This window comes from Canis aureus, chromosome 16 (genome assembly GCF_053574225.1).
Source record: "Canis aureus isolate CA01 chromosome 16, VMU_Caureus_v.1.0, whole genome shotgun sequence".
Lineage (NCBI taxonomy): Eukaryota > Metazoa > Chordata > Mammalia > Carnivora > Canidae > Canis > Canis aureus.
The window spans coordinates 5,939,445-5,965,185 of record NC_135626.1 but is presented as its reverse complement, the minus strand read 5'-3'; the positions used below and the strand labels follow the sequence as shown (position 1 = coordinate 5,965,185).

Sequence of the window (25,741 nt, the reverse complement as noted above, 5' to 3'; positions counted from 1 at the left end):
CAGGTCCATGGGAGTGCAGCGCCGAGAGGCGGGTGCCTGGCTGGCCCAGGACAAGGGAGGGGGCGAAGGGCGAAGGGTTCAGCCGAGGGAGCAGGCGGGGCATGGGGAGTCTAGGGCTCGGGATGGGGGTGGGAGGGTGAGGGGTCCGGCCGATGCAGGGGAGGGGGCGCCCCTGGGGAGGGGCACGCTATGTCTTTAAGAGCTGCCTGAGCGCAGGTTGCAGCTGCCTGGCCGGCCCGAGAGACAGCGGAGATTCATTACCCGCCGACACAATGACCATTGATGGCCCCGTGGCGTTATTCAAATCCAGTACCAATTGCAGCCGAGCCCCTTTCTCCGCGCCAGGCCCGTATTGTTGGAGCGGCCCACTAAAAGCCCGCCCCGGCCCCGAGCCGCCAGAGGCGCCCGCTCGGGTTCAGCCCTGCGCCTCGCCAGCCTGCCGGCTCCCAGCCCGGCTCCCAGCCCGGCTCCCCGGGCGCTGCAGGTGACCCGGCGGCGCATTCCAGCGCTCCCCGCCGTCCCGGCCACCGCCGCCACAGCCACCGCCACCGCCGGCGCCCCGCTCGCGACTCAGCCACCGGGAAGCGGAGAGCGCCGGAGCCGGTGCGTGCGCGGGGCCGGGCGGGGGCGGGGACCTCACGAGGCCAGCAGCCCGCACCCCGGGCTCGGAAACGCGCCCCGGCCTCCGGCCCCTGCTTTCCGGATTCCCGGCGAGCCCGGGGAGCCCAGGCTGGGGGCGGGGAGAGGGGAGTTGGGGTTCCCCGGGCCTGACAGGGGAGATTCCCCCGACTCAGGGCGGCGCAGAGACCCAACGCGGGCTACTCTAGGGACCCCGGGCCGCGATCGAAGGAGACGCACGCCAGGGGCGATGGGGATCCCCACGCAGGGTCGGGATCCGCGTGCCTGCTCGTCCACCTTACCGCGGGATGGGCCGCGACCGCTGAGCGTCTGCGAGGTAGTGGGACGCGCAGCTCCGGAGATCTCCTGGTCCGGCGCTTTTAAGGAGCCAAGCGGAACCCCGCACGCAGGAGACTGGGGCCCCGAACTCGGGGGCTTTGCCACTGATTGTCCAAACGCAATTCTTGTACGAGTCTGCGGCCAACCGAGAATTGTGGCTGGACATCTGTGGCTGAGCTCCGGGCGCAACAGGGGCGGAAGCCGCAGGGACAGAGCTCGGCGCAAGCGAGACCCCTCGGGGAGGCGGCTGGTTAGCCCCAGCGCGAGGATCGCTGCCCCAGCCGGGCGCGCAAAGGAGGGACGCCGGTCCCTGCCACCAGCGCCGCCATCCTCATCCTCGTCGTCGTCGTCCTCCTTCTCCTCCTCCTCTGCGGGTGACCAGTCCTGGCTGGCGGGGGGCCTCCAGTCGATCGCGTCGTTTTTCCCTTTTTCAAATTTCGGCCGGGAACGAAGCTGGCACGCCGCGGCTGGGCACGATTGTGGTCCGGGGAGCCCGCCCTCGGCCCGAGCCTCAGCAAGTCAGGGGCGAAAGAAGATGCCGGCGGAATGGGCTCGCTAATTCGTTTAGAATTGGTTTTAACCTAGCCCCCACAAATACCCCCCCCCAAACAAAAAAGCCTAAACTGACCCTTAAATCCCAAATAAACCGACCCCTCCCGGCAGCCCCATCCAGGCGGACCGATGGGCTGAGCCTCCTCCAGCGGCTCCAGGAGTCAGGAATCGGAGAAGCGTCGGGAATTATGCGCTCCAGCCGGGCAATCGCCTCGGCTTTGGAAACAACTTGGACAAACGAATCCTTTTCATTAAAGACAAATCTTCGGAGATAGTGGGGTTTACTTATTCGTTTATTTCCTCCAAAGCGAGGGTTCAGGAGTTGCGGGGCGGGGGGGAGGGGGCAGTTGGGCGTTGTTGAGGCTGAGCCCAAGTCACCTGTTCCTGACCCTTGTCCCACTGGGGACTGAAAATGACCTGAAATGTCACCAAGCAGGGAGGGTTTGGGCCAGTTTCAGCATCCCTCTCCCCAGAGAACCCAGTTTTCTTGGTGTAGCCTCCTGCCCTACCTCTCCGCATTAATTGGGGGTGCCCTGGCAGAAGGGATATCCCACATCTACTCTCCCTCTTCCCACTGCAGACGGGAAAGGAATCCTATCATCCAGTTTCCAGGACCTGGAATCCCAGGTGGGACAATGGGCCACTCCAGTGGAGCTGGAGGCAGGGAGGGACCTCCAGGTTACAGCAATCAGTGAGATCATAGGGGGCCATTTCAAATCCCTTGCTCTGTTCCCTAACATGGAGACCATGACCTCAGTACTGAGCACGGGCTGGTCATAAGCCTTTCTAGACAGCACTTGGACTCCAACACTGGTCTTAATTTGCACTCAGACCAGTTCCTACCCAGAACCCCAACATGGCTCGCCCCTACCTGCACATACCCAGAAAGTCTCTACCCACACAATGCTGGAGAAAAGCTCAGAAGCCAGAGGTCATGTGTCCTCTAGGCCTTCAGACTGATGTGCACACACATCCCCTCTACCCCCAACACTGCTGAGACAACTATTTGGCACTTTCATCTCCATAGGAGACAGATTCCACCTTAAATTACTGACATTTAATGAAAAGCAATGTTTGGGGTGGGATAATGTTAATGCCCTAATTTTTTTTTTTTTGAGGTTTCCCTCCAGCAACACTTTTTCTCCAGGTCACAGGAAAGGAGGTTTAAGCAGTCTTCTATGCCATCCCTATTCTGGTTTCTGGGGCTGCTGGCTGCAGCTGGTAGGACAAAGCCTGGCCTTGGACAGACAAGTAGAGAAGTGTCCTGGGACCCAGATTGGTCAGCACGGACTGGCTCTGCCATCCCCTTCTCCAGATGGCCCTATTAGACCATCTCTCCCAGACAGTTTCTGTGGTCTGGTTTTTAACCCCTGCCCTCTTTTTGGGTGAAGGGCAGCTCTGGAAGCCCTAGGCTGAGGGCAGAGAGGTTGGATCAGGGACCTTGGCTCAGGGGATGTGGGGTGCCACTGGTTTCTAAAGATGAAGCTCCAGGCAAAGCTAGTAAACAACCTAGTCTTTTATTTGCCTAAGGCCAGCTGTTGCAGGCACTGAGGCCCCAGGACTTCCAGAAGGGATGGAGGGAGGAGGGGCAAACCATCCTGCCTACCAGGTGCTGTCTGCCCCTATTCTGCTTCCTGCAGGAGGTGGAAAGAAGATAAAGTCTACGTTTGTGCCATCAAATATAATGTTTCCTTCAGATACTATAAATATTTAGTTGCTGTTGAGGAGGAAACTGAGGCACTCTGCCCCCCCCCCCCCCAGCCTCTTATGTGCCAGTCCGAGGTTTTTGCCTGTTCCTCTCCAGAATGAGCTGCAGGCAGCCTTTTGCTGGGGGAGGGTCTTAGGAGCCCATCTGGTGGCCTGTGGGGGGGGGGGGCAGGCCAGCCAGGGTCAAGGGCTGGGGATGGGGAGCAGGAGGAGGGGTGTGGTTGGAAGAGCAGCTGCTGGGAGGGGGGAGTTAACACTGAATAGGGGACCCCAGCTGGGGTTCCATAATGATATCAGTGGGGGACAGCCAGAGCCCTCTGCTGTCTAGATGGGGAAACTGAGGCAGAGAATCCTCTTATCCTTGAGAGGGGAGGGGCCTTCCCCATCAGCTATTCCAGTCCATTCATCTTCCCCAAGAAGACACCACAGCCCAGGAGCTGGAGTGCCTTGTCAGTGGTCAGTGTTCAGCCTGACACACAAGGAGTGGAAGGCAGCTGGGTCACCTGGCCACGGGGTCCCCTCCTGTTGTGACAAACCAGAGGGGCACCCTCCCCCACCTCAGCTGCTGGGGAGGGAGGCAGGGCTGAGCCTGTCCGCCTCTACTCACGTGCCTGAGAAAGGCTCATTTTTAGCACCTGGCCTCTTTTCCCTGCCTGGAGGGAGCTCAGGGGACAGAGCAGGGAAGAAAGCAGCCAAGGGGGACAGGGAGACCTGGAAGCAGGGCCCCAGGGGATGTCTGATTGTGCTCGTCTCCCCACCCCAAGGGAGCCCGAGCACCGAGTGGGGCCCTCAGCCGCCATGCAGTGTGGATATGAAGAGGATGCTGTCCTGGTCCTGCAGCTGGTAGTCCAGCTCGCCCTGGTCCAGGAGAGAAAGGACGAGATTGTCAGTGGTTTCTCCTCAGCTGTCGGGTGGGGAAGAGGGGGCCTGGCCGCTTTGGAAGAGAAGGAAAAAAATCTACCAGAAACATGGGTGCCCTACACACAAACCTGTAAATCTTCAGGATGGAGGAGAGTGAACCACTTCCTCCAGCTACCCGTTCCTCTCTGGGGTAGAAAACTTGAGTGGCCTCAGTTTGGAGGCCAAGCAGGACAGAGGACTAGCCAGCCACCCCCACTGGGCCTGACGAAAGACCCAAGGCTGTTCTGGGGAAGCAGCGAGGGGAGGGACATTCCCTGAGGTACTGACCAGCAGTTCCCAGTCGGCATCGTTAACCAGCACCAGAATTCCTGGTCGCCTGTGGGAAAGAGGGTGTAAGGAGCAGGGCGTGAAGGGCAGGAGGTGGCAGGGATAGAAAGGCTAAGACACTTGGGCTGGGGAACAGTGTGGTGGGAGCTGTTCCTCCTGAGATTCTGATTAAAGATCATCCAGAAGTGGAGGAGACACTAAGTTTAAAGGAACCCAGGCCAGACAGTCGTAGCCTTTAGTATGATAAGGAAAACAGGTGCAAATTCCAGCACCACCTCCCAGACCTCGGGCAACTCATTTTGTTTCTCTGAGCATCAGTTTTCTCTCTGAAAATGGCACAAATTACACAGCCTTCATCCCAGGTCTGTGCCAGTATGAGACAGGATGATGTGTATCAGGTACCTGCCTGCCTGCATCTATCCTGGTAAGCACTGGTAGCAACATATTTTCCCAGAGGGCTCACCACACTCTCCTAGGCTTTCCACAGGCTCGTCCTGGACAGGCTATCTTGGCTCTTTGGAATCAGGGAAAGCTGCCAGTGGCCTCAAGCACCCACATGCCCAAGAGCAGCTCTGCCTAGTGGTAAGGCAAGGGAGGTTGACATTTGGATGGGTATCTGCCTGGTCCCTGCTGGCAGTAGCCCAAAGAGCACTACTGTTCATGGGGATGGCTTCCATGACCTGAGCCAGGGGTTGGATGGCAGCCTTAGCTCCCAGGGTCTGCTGGTGACCTCTGCGTCAAGGGGGTGATAACTGGGTCCCACAGTGCCTTGTCCACCTCTTTTACACATTAGGTTGGCCTTCTTGTAGAAGCAGAGTGACTTCTCGGGCCATGGAATGTGGCTCTTTTCCCAGGAGGCCAGACTAGGTCTGGGACAAAAGCTTTGGGCCAGGGGTAGAGCTAGCTTTGGAGTGAGCACAAATATGCACGTGTGTGTGCACGATGTGTGTGTGTACCTGTGTGTGTATACACATGCGCACAGTGACTCCCCAGAATTCTAGACTTGTGCACTCCAACACGGTATCTATGAGCCATATTCACATTTCCAGAGCTCAACAGACTCCTATGTTTAGCAGCTACTATATTAGCACAGATACACATTTCCATCATCATAGAAAGTTCTACGGGACAACAGAAGTCCCATATTGTTGAGGGATGAAAGGGACCATAGGCAGCATCTTTTTCTCAGTGCTTCCTGTGTGGAGAGAGTAGCTGGAGCCCAGAGACGGAGGAAGGATAAAGGGGCGAACAGGACCCTGAGAAGGCTGTGAGTGAACCCAAGGATAGGGGCTCAAACCTTCTCCCCACCCCACCCCCTGCCCGCCTCAGGGAAGGGAAGAAAGGGACTCACACGCTGTCTCCCTGGATGAACAACTCTGGCCGCTCTTTTAGCAAATTCTTCTTGATCCAGACAAGGAGACTCCGGATGTCCCCTGGAGAGGAAGGCACAGAACAAGCTGCCGTCAGACCCCAATGATGCCTGGCCCCCAGAGCCTTGCCTGGATCAGAAGGAAGGGAACATGGGGCACAGGCGGCCTCTTTCAGACCAGGCTGTCGTCGCCTCTGGACTTGCAGTTTCCCAAAGTGAGGAAGTGGGTTAGGGAGCCGGCACCTTTCCAGAGAGGCCCTCGGAGAAAGTGGCACTGCTCAAGGCTTATAGAGGCAATGGGCCTCCACACAGACTGCAGAAGGAACCCACATATGTGGGAGGGTGGGAGACAGATCCCCACCACAGGCTCTGGGAGACAGTCTGAAGCTAAAACAGACAGGCTTCTGAAGGACCCTGAAGGACCCCCGCCACTCTTCTCTCTTGAGCCCATCCCAGACGATGGGGAGGACTCAGCTTTGCTCTCAGAGGGGTCTGCATATATTTCCCTTTGTGAGGGAAGAAAAACAATTGCTGAGCCGATAACATCAGTTAATTTCCTCTGGCAGAGGGAGAGAAGGATCCTTCACCAGCCAGAGCTACTGACAGATTGCTGCCCCACTACCCCCACCTTCACAGAGCCCCCCAGGCCGGGGACAGCCACCCTAAAGAGGCAAGAGGTTCAGGATCAAAAGGGCCTCTCCTGCTCAAGCTTAGACACTGGGATCTGCCACTCCGTGGTTCTTGGACAGCCACTGAGCTCTGTGCAGACCACATGGAGGCTGAGCCACCTGTCCCTGGGTCACCTCTCCTTTCCTAGGATCAGGGTCCTAGGCCACAGCATACTGAAATCTGGCTCTAGAAACTCCTCAAAGCCTATGGCTCCCAACCATCCACTCCTCCAACAGACTGTCTCCCAAGGCGGCAGGAGTTCCTACTCTCCCTGAGGCCACTTGAGGACAGAAGGCCCAGGGGAGTCAGTAGGAGCTTGGGGCTGCCTACCTCTATCCTGACTTCATCTCTCAGAGGGGTCCGCTGTCCTGGGCCCACACCTGAGACAAGGCTCAGGGGCAAAGCTGAAGAAAGGCCTAGGCAGTGCTTTGGTTTCTCTGTGCAGTGACAGCCTTGGCATGTAAGTAAGGGAAAGGCTGCTTGGACAAGCAGCTCCGCTCTGCCCTAGTCTCGGTCCAGCAGTGTACCTCAATCACAGAACCAGCTTTGGGCAGGGTTTGAAGGCATTCTCCCTGACCTGTATGCCACCCTCCTGAAAGGCAGGCAGGCTGCACCCGGGATGGACTCGCTCATTATGCTCCATGCCAACTTCCCTGGATCATCCGCCAGCAGAGCACAGGGCCATGGGCAAAGTGTCCAATATCTGAGGCTGCTGCCTTTCAACTGGAATTCCTGCTTTTAAACAAAGCAGATCGGATCTGCAGATCATGGCTCCTGGAGTAGGCAGGGGATGGGTGTTGCCTCCAACTAGCAGCAGTCCGTTTGGACTTCTGGCTGGGTTCCTCCCTTAGGCCTGGTTTCAGAGGTTCTCCCTTGGCCTCCATCTTGGCACTGTCTGGTGGGCCGCCAGCCCATATATCTTGTGGCCGCTCGATACAGCCGCTGCGGTCTGACACATCCATCAGCCAGCCGTGGCAGGCGAGGTTGTGCCTGTGTGTGTGTGTGTGTGTGTGTGTGTGTGTGTAGGAGCTGAGAGGCACTGGGCAGTGCCTGGCCGAGGGTCACCAGCTGCACCTCCACAACCCTGGCTGGCCTGTACAGAACCAGGACCCAGTTGGGTTAACGGTCCGGGGTCTCTCCAAAAGAAGGAGTCTTCTGTTCCACTTTGGATAGGCTGGGGGGTGGGGGGAGGGCTACTGGTCATGTCAGGGTCATCCAAGTGATGGCACCATCATGGAGTCCCAGGAGGGTGGACTAGGGGGTGAGCCTGCTGTTGGTCCAGGCTCATTTATCATGATGCTCCTCTTGGCTGAGGTCACTCCCTCCCTCCTCTGTGCCCCCCAGGCCTGCCCACATTCTTGATAGCCTGTTTCCATGGTGAGGTCGCCGTATTGTTCCCCCATGCCTGGATTTGGGGGTGGGGAGAGGTGGAACTTGCTGCTCCCTTCTCAGGGAGGCCTGCAAGGGCCACTCGGCCTGGCCTGAAACACACCCCCAGGGACATCTTGCTAGGCTTGCTGGGGCCCAGACAATATGCAAATAGCCTCCAAGCCAGATGGTCGGCTTCCAAACACGCCCAGGGGAGGAGAAGGGTTAAGCAGAGTCAGGGACTGGTGGCTCTGGGGAATCACCCGTCCACCTTCCCTCTCTATGTCCTCCTGCCTTCCCACTTTCACTGAGGGTGGTTTCCCTCCTGGGATCCCATGCAGTCATTCACAAGACAAATATTTATTGAGCAACTACTACGTGCCAGGTGCTAGGAAGACGGTGGACACAGAGCCTACCCTCATGGGGTTAACAGGCCGGCAGGGGGGATGGCTGCTATTTATTTCATTAGTTGTGATACATGCTATCTCCTTCATGCAGGGGCAGGAAAATTTTTCTGAAGATGTTCACGTTGATGTCAAGGCCTGAGGTATGAATAGGGCAGAATGGGGAAGCGTCCTAGGCAGAAGGAACATACACGAAGGCCTGAGGCAGGATGGAATTGGCAGGTTCAAGGTAAAAGAACAGAGAAGCCAAGAAGATTAGCAGAAGAGGAGGCCAGAGCAGTCGTCAAGGGGCCAGATCATGCAGGGCATGCTGGGGCCTTGAGATGGGTCTGTTCTGGAAGAGGCCTCTCCTTCCTCATGAACCCCAAGCGTGCTCCATGGATACAGAACCCACACTGCCTTGGCCAGTGCTCCATGTTTCTCTGGCCACACACGTTACCAAGAGCCAGCTCAAATGCACGGCATGACCATTATGCACTGGAGTGTTCTGAGGACCTGCTGCTGGGCACAGCACACAGCACAGAACCTTCCACCAGAACCCGCCTGAGATGTTTGCTGTACATGTGGACAACTTCAGAAGGGACAAGAGGCTAAGAACAGAGATAGTCCTGGTTCTGAGTTTGAGCCATCACTTTCTGTTCCTATTACCCTGGCTATGGGATTCTCTAAGCCTCAAACATCTTTCTGTGGCAAGTGGGAATGGTTAGAACACTTCACAGGGTTGTTGCGAGGATCAAATACCATGATCCATATGAAGCTCCTGGCACATTTGTGCTGTAATTGTTCTGTGACCCACAGGAAAAACCTGTACCCTTTGCTCTGTCCCAATGTCCCGAGCTTCTACATGCTCTGCTCAGGCCCCTGGCACCCTGGGATGTGCTTGGACAGCCTGGCAGGTGGAGTACAGTCAAGTACTCATCAGATAGCGCTGGGACTGGCTGGGGCTTTCTGTGGGATTCATTCCCTTGCCATCAAACGTGAGAGACAATGAGGGAATGTGGGGAGGAGGGCCTTGGGAATGGCGAGGCGGCCCTACACACTGGCCTTCCCTCCATTTTATTATTTTTAAAAATAGTTGTTGTTGTTGTTGTTGTTTTTTAAAGTAAACTCTATATCCAATGTGGAGCTTGAACTCACAAACCAAGATCAAGAGTTGCCTGCTTCACGGATAGAAGCAGTCAGTTGCCCCATTTCCCCCATTTTAGATGTTCAGACCCCCAATGTGTTCTCGGGACAAGGCAGGCAGGCAGGAATCACAGTCTGAGGCTGTGGAGGCCAGAATGCCAGCGCTGGATGAGCATCCAATACAAGGTCTCCAGAGGGAAACCTGGGGAAGAGCAGTAGTGGGAGCCACTGCTCTATGGCGGGGTGGTTAAGAGTTGGAGGTTCTAGAGAGAGACCCTGGACTGCTGCTAGATGCCCTGGGTAGGAAGTCACCTGGCTTCTCAGTGTCAGTGTCAGCCTCTGACAAATGAGGACAGCAATCTAAACCCCAAAGCACTGCCATGAGGGTTCAAGCATAAAGTAGCAGCAGGCCCTTGTGGAGTGTCCAACACAGAGGACAATGTCCATTTGCCCACAGGGACTCAGGGCTCCTTATCCTCTGGCTGCCAGATCCCTCTCTTGCAGGCTGCTGGCAAAGGGGCATCATGCACACCACTCAATGATGAGCACCTACAAAAGCTCCCACTAGGACTGCTTGCCCTGGTAGACTGCCCTTGTCTGGGGACACTAACCAACCCACTTGGCAGGGCCACTGGTGTCCATCCTAGCTTCTTGGGCTGAAAGAGCACAATCATGAGGTCTTATCTGATAATGAACTGCCAAATGCAACAGACCCACATCCAGCCTCTCTTTGATCACCTCTAGGGAGAACTTTTCTCCTAACTAGTAATCTGTCTTTCTGACACCCTCCCCCATGAGCCTGGTTGGTCCATGGGGACCACACGAACAAAAGTGGCCCTTCTTCCCCACGCCACTAGGATCAGGGAGGGCTGGATCCCCTAAGTCTTCTCCTCTATGAGGTTAAACCGCTCCAGTTCCCACCAAGTCCACCAGGCTCCAGGCTCTTCTGGGAGCCCACCCCAGGCCTTAGTTGAAAAGGGAGAAGAAAGAGCAGGGATGGGGGAGTAAAGGAGAAGAGAGGGTAGAGGGAACATCAGAGGGTCTATTTACAAGTGAATGGGGGTAAGAATGGAGCAGTTTGTGGGCTAAACTGGCCTCAGAAGGAGGTTTACAGATGTGCAGGGGACGCTCCTCATTGTTTAATTAAGCAGAAAGTGGATCTTTTCAAAAGCAATTTTGCACAGGGACTGGGAGGGACTGGGGGAGAGGAGGGCGGTGGGGAGGGGATCAGCAAACAGGCCCCAGAGCAGAGAAAGGAACAGCTGGCCTCAGAGAGGCTGTGAAATGCATGCTAAGCAGTTTAAAGCGCCGGGAGCTCCCTCCAGCTCCCTGGCCGGCCACCCTGTAATACAAAGGCAGGGCAGAGGAAGGGCAGGGAAAGGTGAGGCCTAGTGTCTCCTCCTAAGGACCAGGGCAGGTAAGGCCCTGCCTTTGTATTATGGGGAGGGGACAGTCTGTCTTCCCTGACATTTTAAGTTTGCTCCAGGGGACTAACCAACCAAGGGCTGGGAGCCTTGCATTGAAGAGACCCTTGATGCATAAAAGCCAGCCCCCAGTGACAATATCTGAAACTGATGGCTTCTACCAACCTCTGACAATCAAGGAGATGACCTGTTCCATGGAATTGGCTGTTAGAATATTCCCTTCTATAAGCATACCTTCTGGCCAACACAACCTGATGTCTAGAATTGTGTGCTTAACTCTTCCAAACTGCGGATGTCCAATGGATAACCAGCTCCGTAAACACTAAATCTAGCCCAATCTCCCATTTCACAGATGGGAAAAGAAAGGCCCACAGAAGTTAAGTGATCTGCAAACTCACACTGCCAGGGCTCCTCTTACAGGCTCACCCCATTTGGCCTTGCCCATCTTCTTTTCCCAAGTTGGCTGGTTTGAAAGCTCTCCCCTGGCCCAGGACCCAGGGCCTTGGAGTCCCCTTGTTTGTGAGACTTGTCACAATCCATAATCTTATGGTTGCCATTTTCTCCACTGGAGTCTCCAGGACCTGCTTGGCCAAGTGGCAACCCCTGGGCTGGGAAGGCTGCCAGTTGACAGAGCTGGGCACAGGCTGGGGGGAAGAGTGAGACTCTGCCGGCAGCACCCGCTGGGCTCCTGTGTGCCAGGGTAATGTCTGGCAGCTGCCAGCCGGCTCTGAGGCTGCGGTGCGACCTATGCCTCTGGGCGCAGCAGGGCAAAAATAGGAACCAGGAGTGGAGATCTACAGCCAAGGGCACAAAGACTAGGTCAAGGGGCCATTTCAGCTTCTCTCCCCTGTTTGCTTTTCTGTCATCCCAGAGAGGGTAGGGTAGGACCCAACTTACCTGCTAAGCAGTGAATGGAGGCTGAGAGATTGAACACCTGGGTCTTAGCCCCACTCCCTATTTATCTAACTCTGGACAGGTCAACATCTCTCTCTCGCTCTCTGACGTTTGGTTTCCTTGGTCATATATAATATATACTGGGGTCATTACAAAAATCAAAATAAGTAGCTGTTAAAAGCATGAGCGAATGGGATGCCTGCGTGGCTCAGTGGTTGGGCACCTGCCTTCCACTCAAGTCATGATCCTGGAATCGGGGATCAAGTCCTGCATTGGGCTCCCTGCAGGGAACCTGCTTATCCCTCTGCCTGTGTCTCTGACTCTCTCTCATGAATAAATAAAAAATCTTAAAAAAAAGCATTAGCAAATGAACAAATGAATAAATGAACAAATAAGTGAATGAAAAGTGTAAAACCCAGAAAAAACACTGCAGGTGTGAGAGTCATGTGGGTGACTCAGGGAATTTGTGGCACCATGCAAGGATTTTGGAGACCCTGGAATATGGTTCTAAATCCCAGCTCTGCCATTCATTCATTTATAAGATTTATTTATTTACTCATGATAGACACAGAGAGAGACAGAGAGAGAGGCAGAGACACAGGCAGAGGGAGAAGCAGGCTCCATGCAGGGAGCCCGATGCAGGACTCAATCCCGGGTCTCCAGGATCACGCCGTGGGCTGAAGGTGGGCACTAAACCGTTGAGCCACCCAGGGATCCCCAGTTCTGCCATTTAAATAACCATATGGTGTGGACTGAAACCCTTGACACCTCTGAGTTTGGGTTTCCAGTTTTTAAGAAGGGAGCTATATTGGGAGTCACCACCTAAGTATCTGTGACAATTATTTGTATGACCAACCAGGGTTGTGCCTACCATGCTCAACTCAGCCTGTGGCTCTCGTCACACCGGATTTTCTTCAGTTCCTGGACTTAGGTGAGGCTTTTGACCAAGATGCCCTCCCAAGAGCTAGTCCCTCTGCCTGAACTGGACCCCTGCACCTGTGCTCTCCTTCCCAACTTACCAGGCTAGCTGCTGCTACTTCTTTTTTTTTTTTTTTTACCCTTCAGGCCTTCACCTCAAACTTAGCTCTGTAGAGGCCTTCCCTCACCATCCGCTCTCCTTCAAAGTACCTGTTTGCTCTCCTTATGCTAATGCCCACCACCTGTACGGTTTGCATTAGGTTTTTTCCTGGTTTACAACCTGCCTCTGCTTCTTTTTTTTTTTTTTTTTTTTAATTTATTTATTCATGATAGTCACACGGAGAGAGAGAGAGAGGCAGAGACACAGGCAGAGGGAGAAGCAGGCTCCAAGCACCGGGAGCCCGATGTGGGATTCGATCCCGGGTCTCCAGGATGGCGCCCTGGGCCAAAGGCAGGAGCCAAACCGCTGCGCCACCCAGGGATCCCCTGCCTCTGCTTCTGATAAGCTACATGTCGGGCAAGAACCACATGCTTTGCTCACCACCGAATACCCAGCTACTAGTACAGTGCCTGATATAAAGGAGGCACTCAGAACAAGATATGCCAGCCACAAGCACAAAGTGCTTACTTCCAGCTCTGGCACATGGTAACTCCTCAGCCAAGGGACAAATGAAGGGGACTGAAATCACTAAACCTGGGGACTTCTGTGCCATGCTAATGCAGGTGAAATGAATCATAACTCGTGAGACTTTACTAACTTCCTGGCCAGGTCTTTAAGGCTGAATCTTTGAGAGGCTTCTGAGAGCCCCTTGTTCCCTCCCAAGGCTGTGTGGCCATCTGTCAAACTAAGAAACAGTCACCTTTATTTTCATGGGTCTTCCCTCACCGGGGACACTCTGTTCCCCAGTCCTCATGCCCACTCCCAGTTCAAGGATGGCAGTGTCCTGGACTTTGGTAAGTGTCCCCCAGCCTCTGAAGGTGGCACATAGATCGACCCTGTGCCACTGCTCTCCAATCCAAAGGAGGGTCAGGGACGGCCTTGGCAGACAGTGAACTTGGGCAACTGTTTGATTCCTAGCAAATGTGTGCACACTTCCAGAAAAAACCTGTCAGACCTCATGACCATTTCTCAACTGCCTGCTTCCCTAAACCTCATTCTCCTGCCTCCTCATACGATTGATTTCCCTCACCTCAAGAACTATCTCAGCCCTAGGTGGAGATGGGCTTACATGTCTGTTCTGCCCTTGGGAGGATCCATTGCTAGAGCTGCAGAACAGCTCTAGGGTTGTGATGCCCAGGCTTCTGTCTCTAGGCTATGGGGGATATTTACCCAGCTGGGCTCCTGCAGGCTACCTCTTCAACAACCCCCTCCTCGGGTGAAGGCAGGGCCTGGCTCATATTTGCGTGTCTCTCCAGTGCCTGGTACACAGTCTGACACACAAGAGGTGCTCAGTATATACTAGTGAAAGGAAAATGAACCAGTGCTTGAATGGACAAATGGAAAAAAAACCCACTGTCTCCCTTAGTCAAGTTCCCCCATCCCACCTCCTTTCTGGCTGGATACTTTTCACCTCAGCTAATCCTCTCACAGTGTTAGCCCATCCACACTGTTCCATTCTCGATGAAACCAAACCCCTTCATGAGGACACCTCTCTGCTGCTATCGGAGAACAATGGAGATGCATGCTATAGCTTTTAGCACATAGGGATTTATGCTTTACCTCACATGTAAGAATGCTAAAGCTCAGAGAGGTGAGACCCCTGGCCCGAGGTTCTTTTTTCTTTTAAGATTTTATTTATTCATTTGACAGAGAGCACAAGCAGGGGGAACAGCAGAGGGAGAGGGAGAACCACTGAGCAAGGAGCCTGACTCAGGGCTTGATCCCAAGACCCTGGGATCATGACCTGAGCTGAAGGGAGATGCTTAACAATTGAACCACCCAGGCGCCTCTGACTTGAGGTTCTAAGGAGATCCAAACTCAAGTCTGTCTGAATACAGAACCTGCATCTGTAAGGACTAAATTATGCTACCTCCCTCTTGCACAGCTGGCTCATCTCAGGGGAGGGGAAGGGAGAAGGGTACTCTGGTGATGTCTCTTCCTTACTCTCCTCCCTACTACTGGCCAGGGAAATCCTACCCATTCTTGGACAGGACTGAGTGAACCCTTAGACTCCTCTTCCATGCCCCACCCAGAGAGGGGCTCAGAAAACTCATACTCACAGGGCTCCTCCTGTCCAGGCAAGGTGACCTGATGTTTCTTTACGCCATCAAACAGGAGCTCTGCACCGCCTCTGCAAAGGAGGGCCAGAGAAAGATAGCCAGGTGAGCTCCTGCAAAAATCTAGCCAAAACTGAAAACTGAGGAGGGAGTTGATATTAGAAGCCCAAGAGAAGCACAGACCAAGGCTCAGGGACATCAGTGGGGTACCAGTGTGTGACTGATTCTCAAATGTGACTTCCTGACGTGGTCAACGAGGATGTAAATAATTTCCATCAATCAAGCGCCTAAATTTGCAGGCTCTCATATTTACTCCTCTGCTTTCTCAAGAGGCAGCTCAGCATATGGGTGCAGAGCACAAGCTTTGGAGCTGATGCCCCATGATGGAAACCACATTTCACCTCTGCCTGATGCCCAGACCATTGGCACGTGACTTCATGTTCTCAAGCCTCAATTTTTCCATCAACAGAAGTGTTGACAAGCCACCATCAGACAGAGACCCTGCATTGTTGAGGGGTTTCCTCTGGCCAGGGGATGGTCTGAAATGCCCCCTGCTTGTGCCACACACTCCTGGCCTGGTAGGCACACCACAGTGCTAGAGGCTGAGATCCACTGGGCTTAGCAATAACTTTGTCATTTACAAAAACATTCTTCACCTCATTTCACCCACAGGGCATCCCAGGTAAGGAGGAAGGGAGGCAAACGTTATTAGTTCCACCTGATGGAGAAGCAGGCTGAGGCCTGGAGAGGTTAAGTGACTTGTCCAAGGTCACACAGGCAGTGGCTGAAGTAGGATCTAAATTCCAGTTGGTTTCTGCTCAGCCCCAGCAGCCTTGGCAGAAAGAAAGCAAGGCTCCCCAAGGTCAGAAAGCCCCTTGAGGGCAGATCTTGGTTCATTTCTGTGTGCCAGCACCTGGCCAAGGGAAAGCTGGGACAGCAGAGCTGCTTGGAGCCACGTCCAGAAGCTGGGGCTTATGATGCAGACACCAGGGCTCTTTCAATGCCTCACAATGCTTCTTCCTCTGGGTCTCCTGATTCCCATCTCAGACTTCACGTGGATCTTAACTGAGAAGGCCTTAACAGACTTTTGATGGATGTGAGTCTTCCCACCCCACCACCCTTTCCCAATTTCAGAGAACAGAGATGTCCTGAGACAGTCCACTGGGAGGCAAAGGCAAGGCAAGCATTGTCATGGGGGAAACATGGGGCGACTGTCATCCAAACAAGGTCACGCTTTGTTGATGCAGAAATGTGGAGGGGGAGAAGAGGCCCATCTGTGGCCGCGCGCACGGCCATTTCAGCTGCAAGCCTGCACAGAGCCTCCATTTATCCCCTTCCAAGAGCTTCGTTCTCTCCTGGGTGGGGGCTGGCACATGCAGCAGCTGGGGTGGGGGAGGGTGACAGGCAAGGGGGCTCAGGAGTTGGGGGTCAGAGAAGAGGGGTGGGAATTGGAGGCCCTGGGACCCAGGCAAACACCCAAGAACAGCCAAACCTGGTGGTGCCAGGCTCAGAGGCCAAAGCTGTTTTTTCCTTTGGAAGCGGATCAAGAGAGAAGCAGTCTGGCTCAGAGTGACCTCTCACCACTGGGTTCACTGGCCCCCAAGAGAGGGGTTGGCACTTCTACTGCCAGCACATCTGGAGGGGAGGAAGGTGAATGCCCAGCCTCTGGAGAGATTCAGGGAGGTGGGCAAGTGGACTGTGTTGGCCCAGAAGAGAACCAAAGCCAAACTTTCTGCAGGGTTTGCTCTTCAAACTCAGTTAAGGAGTCACATCTGAAGATACTTCATCTTCCCTTCACCCCCTAATTCCCGACAGGAATGTTTGTTGGTACCAGTGGCTGCTACAGACGCTCCCCAAACCGCCTGCACTGTTTCCAGCTTATCTCCATCTGTTTGTCTCATACAATTTTTGTTTTATTTCCCTTTTACCTGCTAGAGTATAAGCTCTGCCTAAAACAGAGTCTGGCAAAAAGTAGGCACTCAAGGAATATTTGCCAAATGAATGAAAATGCCCATTTCTCCTTCTTCTCTGAACTCAATGGCACTACCTCCCTTTGCCAACACCTTCTAGACTCAGAAGAAGGAAAAGGGGTGAGGGAGAAGGAATCTCACACCTGGACCGCAGGGACATACAACACATCTCTACTGCGTACTTTGAATCTTGTATGATCTGAGAAAATTAGCTGCTAAGGACGGTTCTGGAGGCAAGACAAAGGATGGCAGAACTGGTTTCTGACAAGAGAGTACAAGATGTGAGAGGTCTTCTAGAGTTTATCAAAGTTGGTGGGACTCACAGGACCACATCTGCTCCAGGGAAAGAGGCAAAAATCCTACCTGGACTCTTTAAGGACCAGAGTGGCACTCAGGAACAAAAGGGAGAGAATGATGGGTAAGGAGATTTCTTTGCAAATTTGATCAGGTTCACAATGAGGGGTGAAGGAAGTCCACTAAGAAATGTAGGTAACGAAAGACAGGCCAGGGGTCAAAACATGCACTGAGACAAAGAGAGAAGGAATCTGGGTTTGGCATCATCTTAGACATTCTTGCTTCCTGAAAAGCCACTATTCTCATTGGATACTGTGGTGGTTAGAGGAGGTATTAGGAGATGGGGAGATGGGACAGGAATGTCGTGGGGCTCACTCTTACTCTGGGGGGCAAAGGAGGCTGAAGCTAGAGATGTTTAGACTAGAAAAGGGGTAATTAAGCTAGTCTGTAAGCTCTGGAAAGCAGGGGCCATATTTTCCTCATATGACTTCCCTACTGCTGCCAGCATAGTACTCAGCAGAGACATTTCTGATGAACAAATACCTTGTTTGACTCAGTGAGAATGAAAGGTAAGCTGACTGCAGATAAACCTGTACACCAGCAGCCTGCAGCTTCTCCCTTTTCAGCTCTGCTGAAGCCAGTCAAAGCAGCAGGAATTGGCCTAGAACCTTTAAGCTCCAGGGGGTGGGGTAGGGTGGGTGTATAGCTGAGCCAAGGGTCCGTGAAGCAAAATAGTCAGGAGGCCAGACCAGTATTGTTCTAATTGGACCCATGGGGCCAGACAATATTGTCAATTAAAATGCAGTTAACATTCATGAGACTACCCCCTTCTTCTAAGGGGCAGAAACACTGAACACTGGAGGGACATGGACAGAGTTCTATTTATCTTTGTATCCTCAGTGCCTGGCTCACTGCCTGGCACATGATAGGCACTCAATAAATGGCTACTGAATGGACTAGCCAATAAAGGGAAAACATGAAAGAAACTGAGGGCATCCAATGGAAGGAAAGGCATTTATGGGTAGAGGTTTTAGATGATTATTTCAGACCTTCCCTTTCATATAAGCCTTGGCTTGTTCATCTTCACACACACATCTAGTCCTGGCTCTTCCCATGTGACTGGAAATTATACCACCCATTCTTGGTCTCAGTTCCTTTGCCTTCTCTCCAGGCTCTGCAGTTTCTCTCATCTCTGAAATTACATGACAAATCTGTTTGTAGGGGATGGATAGGAGCTTGAGGAAGCTTCCTCCCTGATCTAGGTTTCTTCAGCTACTGGTGTGTGTGGCCCAATCCTGCTCCCCTTGTCTTGTGAATGCTGTACTGGCAACTTAGCCTCCTCCACTGTGCTTTTTATTCATCCCCGTTACCTCCACCTGACTCAAGACTTGCAGAAGGCAATCAGCAAGTTTACTGAAGGTCCTCAAAGGGCTTCAGGTCTGTTTTAACACCCCCACGTCTTGAAAAGAGAAGGAGTCCCGTCTTGGCTACACATCCCATGAGAAACAAGGCTCCAGGGACCGTATAAGCGGAAACTGCTGCCCGAAGGAAGAAATCTGGGGGTGAAGGATGGTCCTTCTCGGGTTCTAGAAGCTCAGATGCCAGACACACGGCCCTGTCCAAAACGAGATTAGCAAGGAAGGTAAGGAAGTCGCCAGCGCCAGCTAACCGTCACGGCTTTTGGATCCAGCAGGGTACAGGGCGCTGAGGAGTGCCCAGAGAGCGCTCCACGCCCGGACTTGCGCCTCTATTCCCGGACATACGGTCTTGTCGCCGGGAGACCGAACCTCTCACACACTCCGAGGCGGGTGGCGCCGCTCTGGGAAGGCGCTTGTGGGCCTCGGCGACTCGGCCGTGACAGGGCCTAGAGCAGAGGGAGGGGAGCTCCGGGCCCGACGACTTCAATCCATCCCCACGGCGCCCCAGCTCTGTGACTCACCCGAACTCCACCTCCACTGACAAGGGCGCCGCCATGTTGAGGTAGCCGAACTCACAGGAAATTCCCCTCAACTTCCGGCGCTTCCGCCCCACTTCCGGTTGCCGCGGACGGAAGAGGCGGTGCCCAGGGAGCCATCCCTCCTCAGCTATTGGAGGAAGGCCGGGAGCGAGGAGCCGAGGGGAGGTCACGGCGCTGTTGGAGGCTCTAGGCTTGGTCTTCGGGTGCGTTTTAGGGACGGGGCTCAGGGGGCTGGGGGCGGGGGGAGGTGGGGCAGCGGCTCTTGGGAGCTACGGCGCGAGCGCGGGAGGCGGGAGGGCGTCCTCGCGCAGTACCTGTGAACCACGTTATTGGTTATCTTGGAAAAAGTTACGAATCTCTTCGTAAACCCGCACACCATTTGGGTGAGCCCGTCGGTTCGTCTCGGCTTGATTTGAATTATAAGTGACTGCAAATCTATTTCCAGCCCAGCAGTCGCTCCTGAGCTATTGAGCCCCTATCCAGCGGCCCCTTTGGTTATTGATTTGGGTTTTACTCTTTGAACAGATAATTTATCGCACGATCTCTGTGCACCAGGCATCTTGGTCGGTGCTTCCCGTGCAGTGGTGAACGGGATGGGTAAGGTTCCTGCCTTTAGGGCGCTCACACAGTCTAGTGGGCCAAGCTAGTTGTAATCAAATAAGCAGAACAACCATAAATACAAAATGCGAAACCGAAAGAAGTGATCTGAAGTTACAGGAGTTTCGAAAACAAACTGGGCTGTTCCCTTAGCTGTGCTCTCAAGCCTGAGTACAGTAGGTGGATGTGATGGGGAGAGAAATCTCCGGGAGCATTCCAGTGAGGAGAACAGAAGATGCAGAGCCTCTGGGTGGGAGACTCTGCGGGAGCACCCCAGGAGAAGAAGGTGGAAGTTGGGGAACAGAGGGCCTGATAAAAGATGAGGGTAGAAAGGGGGCAGGGGCCAAATCATACCTTGGGAGCCGGGTAAGAACTTCAGTCTGTCCTAAGCGTAGGGGGAGACTTTTGCAAGGTTTGCGGAGGGGGTGACATTTCAACTGTGTTTTAAAATAACCTTCCAGGTATCTGGGTGGCTCAGTGGTTGAGCATCTGCCTTTGGCTCAGTTTGTAATCCCCAGGTCCTGGGATCAAGTCCTGAATCAGGCTCCCTGCAAGAGTCTGCTTCTCCCTCTGTCTACATCTCTGCCTTTCTCTGTGTCTCTCATGAATAAATAAATCTTTAAAAATTAAATAAATAAATAAATAAATAAATAAATAAATAAATAAATAAAATCCTTACTGGGGCATCTGGGTGGCTCAGTTGGTTGAGCAACAGGTTAATTTTAGCTCAAGTTGTTTTGTCAGGGTCCTGAGATCAGGCTCCAAGCTCAGTGGGTGTCTGCTTGAGATTCTCTCTCCCTCTCCCTGTGCCCTCTCCATTCTTGCACGAACACTCTCAAATAAATAAATCTAAGAAAAAAAAAACAAAACCAAAGAGAACCCTAAAAAGGTAAAGTATCCTTACTTGCTGCAGTGTGAATGATTTGAAGGGGATCAAGGAAGAAAATGGGAGACCACTGGAGCCTGTTACAAAAGCTCCAGAGAAATGGAGTAAAGCAGATGTTCCAGACTTTCTTTTTCTTTTCTTTTTTTTTTAAAGATTTTATATATTCATGAAAGACCAAGGCAGAGAGAGAAGCAGGCTCCACACAGGAAGCCCGATGCTGGACTCGATCCCAGGTCTCCAGGATCACACCCTGGGCCAAAGGCGGCGCTAAACCGCTGAGCCACTCAGGCTGCCCTCCCAGACTGTCTAAACCACACTTCCAAATTGAACTCAGCATTGGTAGCGTATGGTGGGGTAGCCTGATAGTCGGTGGTGGAATGCCAGAATGATTAAGAGCTAGTTCAGGGTGCCTGCTTGGCATAGTAAGTTAGGCTCTTGATTTTTTGGCTTGGGCCATGACCTCAGGGTTCTGAGAATGAATTCTGGGTCAGGCTCTGCACTCAGTGAAGAGTCTTCTTGAGACTCTCCCTTTTCCTCTGCCCCTTCCCCAGCTCATTTTCTTTCTCTTTCTAAAACAAGTAAAATCTAAAAGAAGGAAAAGAGAGAAAAAGAGCCAGGAATTCAACTGCCATCTTTATATCCAGGTCCCACCACTTCCTACTTGTTTATTTTAATATAGTTTTCTTTTATAAATCTTATTTATTTTTTAAATTTTATTTATTCATGAGAGACAGAGAGAGAGAGAGACAGAGGCAGAGACATAGGCAGAGGGAGAAGCAGGCTCCATGCTGGGAAACCAATGTGGGATTTGGTCCTGGGACTCCAGGATCACACCCTGAGCCAAAAGCAGTTCAACTGCTGAGCCACCCAGGTGTCCCCTAGCTGTTTTCTTTAAGTAAGTCCCTTAAGTTACATGTTTGTGCCTCAGTTTCCTCTGTAAAATGGGGATAACAACAACAAACCCCTAACTCATAGGGTTGTAGCCAGAACTGAATGAGTTCTTGGCACAGTGCCTCCTTCCCTAAAATGGGCCCTCTCCTGTGTTTCCCGTTTCAAGGATACCATTGCCATCCACTGAAACACTCAAGCAAGAAGTTTGACATTGTTCTTCATTCTGTCCCATATTCAAATAGTCACTGATTTGGATTCATCTCTCATTTAAGCTAATTTTGCAACCCTCAAAATCTTCCACCACCACCACTACTCTCTGGTCCCCGTACCTGCTTCCTCTCTGCTTGCCTGCCCCCTACATCCCTCACTCTGGCCTTGGCTTCATTGTGCAGTCTGTCTCTGGATAGCCCTGAGCCATTTCAATGTATTAGGCACTGTTCCAGGACCCTGGCAAAGTGAAGACAAATGAGACACAGCCCTGGTCGTCACAGAACACAAAGGAATCCTGGGGCAAATGGAAAGGCCCCACATTTACCCTGCTGTGTGGGTTGGTCACTTCCCCTCTCTGGAACTCAGTTTCCCCCATCAATAAAGAAGGTTGGGGACCAAATGATCTATGGTCCTTCCAGCAATATTCTAAAATTCTGCTAGACCCAGCTCCTCCAGGGCAGAAATCTTGCCTGATTCATCTTTGATCCTTGGCTTGTAGTAGAGGAGTTTTACTTGCTAAATGCTTGCTGAATGAGTGAGTGAGTGAGTGAACACACGTCACTCCCCCCCCCCCCACTCAAAGTCATTCACTGGCTTCTCTTTGCCAACAAGATAAGGGCTTTCCCAGAAAGTATTCAGAGCCCCTGAGCATCTGATCTCGACTGGCCTCTATGAATTGAATATCCTCTCACCTGGGGAACTGCCCCCTCCTGGGGCTGGAACCTGAGAGCAAGGGAGCATGGTTTCCTCCATCTGACATTTAATGAGCATCTATTAAGTGCCAGCCCAGTGCTGGTGCTGGGAACAAGACAGCAAATAAAACCAACAGGTCCCTGCCTTTCTTCTGATACTGTTGGAGAAGACACAGATGTAAAAATGGACCACACAGTGTGATCAGTAATATAAAGGGGGAACATGGGGCCCTGTGGGGGCTGGAGGAGCCCCCTAATCCAGCCCTGGGATTAGGGAAAGCTTCCCAGAAGTCACACCTCAGCCCAAATCCAAAGGAACAGTGGGAGGGAGAGGGCACCTAGGCAGCCGGGAGGAGGCATCTTCCCACATCTCAACAGGCAGGGGTTCTTGTCTTCTTGCATGGTCCCAAAGATTGGGAGCTTGCTTCTGGGTAAATCAGCCCATTCTGTGAATGCCTGGGTCTCAGAACGTCCTTCCTTCTGACCCCAAGCCTACCCCCCTCTCAACATCTTAATTAGTAACAATATTAGTGTAACATATTCAAAGTGTATTTATGGAACGCCCACCTTACACCTGACAGGTGCTTTACATGCACTATCTGATTGCCCACAGGGACTACTGTTATCCCCACCGTCCAAATGAGAAAACTGAGGCTCAGAACCAGTGGTTTGCTCATGGCCCCTGTGTTGGGCCTCAACCTCAGGTAGTACCTTCAGCATCACTGACCCTGGTGGCCTCCCATTGGATCAGGCTCACCCAAACACCTTCCCCCGGGATCCACACAGAAGAGGGGCTTGGGCCCCATCCCCAGTCCCCTCAAGCAGGCCGGCCAGCCCAGGCGTCGGCCTCCAGCCCCTCAGAAGCAACTAGGGAAACAATGGCAGGGTCGGCGGGGGAGGCGAGGGCGCGGGTGCCCCCCTGCCTGCCGCCCTTTGTCTTCCCGCCTGCTCCCCTCGTGCGCCCCGGGAGGCTGGGAGGCGCCTCGCGCAGGCTTCCTCCTCCCATTCTTGTGCTAATTGGGTGTCAAGCTGAGATCAGTGAGAAAGAAATCCGCCCCGGCTCGGGTTAAACTGCCGCCAAAGACGAGGGCTGAGCCCAGAATATCATTAGGCTGGGAGGAAGCAGGGCCCCCCTCCTCGGGGGGAGGGGCCGTCCACGCATTCAGGCCCCTTTGAAAGTCACTTGGTCACCCCCTCCCTTGCTGCCACTGCTTCAATGGGCCTCTCGGAGGTATTTAACCTTCTTCCCAGGGATTGAAAGTGATACGCCAAGCACCGGCCTGGTCAGCCACTTGCCTGTCCTGAGGGCGGTAGGACCTCCGGGGATGCTCAAGGCAGGCTCCTTCCATTCCAGCCTTCCCCCGGCACTGTTGCAGATAGGAACACTGAGGCTCTGGGAAGGGGGTTTGCATCCCAGCCCTGCCATTCACAGGCTCTGTGGTCCTCCACAAGACTGCTTCCCTGAGCCTCAGATTTCTTATCTGTGGAGTGGGGATGAAAATAGTAGCAGCTTTGCGTTATGGATTTAACGAACCCAAGTGCTTGGGTTCATTCAGCAAAGCACGTTGCAAAGATGCAAAGCGCCTGGCACATAGGAGGGGCTCCATCCGTGGTGGCCATTAGCAAGTCTAAGGCAGTGGGTCTGACCCAATGCCGGGACCTCATAGCATAGCTCCTGGTCTCTGGAAGTGTGCAAGTACAAGTGCTCTCAAAGGACTAATTTTTCATCTGGCTTCAGCTCTCCTCCATCCCCAACCTGCACTCCCTGCAGCCTCACTGCTTGCTGTAATCTGTCCCACTCACCCTGTATTTCCAGGCCTTTACATTTTTCTGCTACTCTTGTCCCTCCAATTCTTGGATAACTCTTTGTTGAAAAGCCTCTCTGACCAGGAAACATGACCACCAGGGCACTGGGTTAGTAGCTGCAGCTAACCACACACTCTCTGCTTCTTTACTCACTAGCTCCCAGTTCCCTGACTCCAGATGGTCGCTCCCGAGATCTGTCTTGCTCACTAAGCACCACCTCTGCCCCCTGCCCCCAGCCCCATGTAGGCCTTTAGAATCAGCTCCATAGATGAACTTGACACAGTACTTTGTAAACTGAAACACCATATAAACGTCAGGAATGTCCAATAAACAACAGCTATCGTTAACCTCACAAGCACATATTGAGCATCTACTCCATAATGACTCACACAGCGGTGCTTGAGGATGACCAGAGGCAGATACTAGAGCTCCCAAGGCCCTTCAGGGGTAGGGGGAACAGTGTGGAAGTGGTCAACTCAGGCCTAGTCTGGGGTCTTGACACCTGAATATATATCTTCTTTTTTTTTAAATCTTGTAACTGCTACATACTGAGCAGATAGCAGCACCAGACTGCGTGTTTAGAGATCTCCAGGCACAATGCATGTTCACAGCTATCCGAGATCTCCATTTACAGAAGAAACTGAGGCTTAGCCTGGTGAATGGACTTGAATACATCTGTTCAAGCTGGAGCTTTTAACTGCCACGGTATACTGCCTTTTGGTAGTTGTGTCGAACCTCAAGGAAGGATGCCCCTCCGCCCAAGTCGGGGGTGGGGTGGGCACTAGCCCATTGGAAAGCACTCACTCCCTGCGAAGGATTAAAGACACAAAGCCTTGCTGTCAGTCAGGTCCAGCACCTTAGAAGTCTGACCCTGGGCCCTCAAAGTCCCGCCATGGGGCGCTCTGGCCTGGGTACCTGCCTGGGCCAGATCTCAGCCCCTCCTTCCCACTTTTGTTGGAGGCTGAGCGCTCAGAGCCAAGATAGGATTCTCCAAGCTCTGAATGCCCTCTGCTGGCCACACTGGGACACTGCAGCCGTGACTGTCTCCCTCCGCCTTAAACCCCTTCAGCACCTCTCCAAGGGCTCTACTCCAGCTCTGCCTCCCACTGGCCCCCAAGAGCAGCATCAGACTCCTCTATCTGAATCAAAGTCACTCCCCCAGGGGGCATCCTAAATCTCATCCCGGCCCCCTCCAACTGGGCCTTCAGCTGCAGGCCTAGGGTGGGGCCCACAGTTGGCTCCACAGGCATGGGTGGAATGGAAGCTCTTTCGGCTTTGCCTTGGCCTGCTGCACCAGGAGGCAGTGGGGCAGCAGGAAGCAACAGGGGCTCCGGTTTGCATTCTAGCCCCTCTCCCCCCACTCCCCTGCTGTGTGACCTTGGCAAGTGACAGACCCTGGGGAAGCTTACATAGCGAAGATAACTGCCATAGGCTGGGTTGGATCCCTTTCCCAACAGGCTGTGCGTTTCCAGCCTGGGTGTGACTCCAGCGATGGGGCCTAGGAGACAGCTGGCTCTCCACGGGCACTGCTGGTGCCTCAGCCCCGGGAACATCACTGAGCTTTTCTGGACTCTGCCAGAGTTGGTCAGGCAGCCCTGCTCTGGCTCACACAGCCCCAGAACCCTGGTGATATGTACCCCAGGCAA

At 53.4% G+C, this 25,741-nt stretch overlaps 1 protein-coding gene and 1 long non-coding RNA gene across 3 annotated transcripts; one reads left to right on the top strand and one right to left on the bottom strand.

Moving 5' to 3' along the window:
• The first annotated feature begins 240 nt into the window (after nt 1-240).
• On the top strand, nt 241-1,783 carry LOC144285611 (uncharacterized). The gene is made up of 2 exons (XR_013353872.1): nt 241-603; nt 1,621-1,783. It is a non-coding gene; the product is annotated as an uncharacterized LOC144285611 (long non-coding RNA).
• A 1,224-nt stretch (nt 1,784-3,007) lies between these two features.
• On the bottom strand, nt 3,008-19,148 carry URM1 (ubiquitin related modifier 1). 2 transcript variants are annotated; one of them, XM_077850887.1, is made up of 5 exons: nt 18,996-19,142; nt 14,796-14,866; nt 5,756-5,837; nt 4,405-4,453; nt 3,008-4,074 (listed from the first exon to the last, which is right to left on the bottom strand). In XM_077850887.1, exons 1-5 carry the CDS (start codon nt 19,028-19,030, stop codon nt 4,006-4,008), a joined length of 306 nt encoding a protein of 101 aa, XP_077707013.1. In that variant the 5' UTR covers nt 19,031-19,142; the 3' UTR covers nt 3,008-4,005. The 2 variants fall into 2 exon arrangements, with proteins under 2 accessions (XP_077707013.1, XP_077707014.1); XM_077850888.1 differs by having other exon boundaries at nt 4,072-4,150; nt 18,996-19,148.
• Between the last annotated feature and the right edge of the window lie 6,593 nt (nt 19,149-25,741).

Coding starts and splice junctions, on each gene's coding strand:
- URM1 (XM_077850887.1), bottom strand. CDS start 19,030: ATGGCGGCGCCCTTGTCAGTGGAGGTGGAGTTCGG. Junction 5,838..14,795: donor GCCTGGACAGGAGGAGCCCT/GTGAGTATGAGT, acceptor CTTCCTCTCCAG/GGGACATCCGGAGTCTCCTT. Junction 4,075..4,404: donor ATGCCGACTGGGAACTGCTG/GTCAGTACCTCA, acceptor CTCCTGGACCAG/GGCGAGCTGGACTACCAGCT.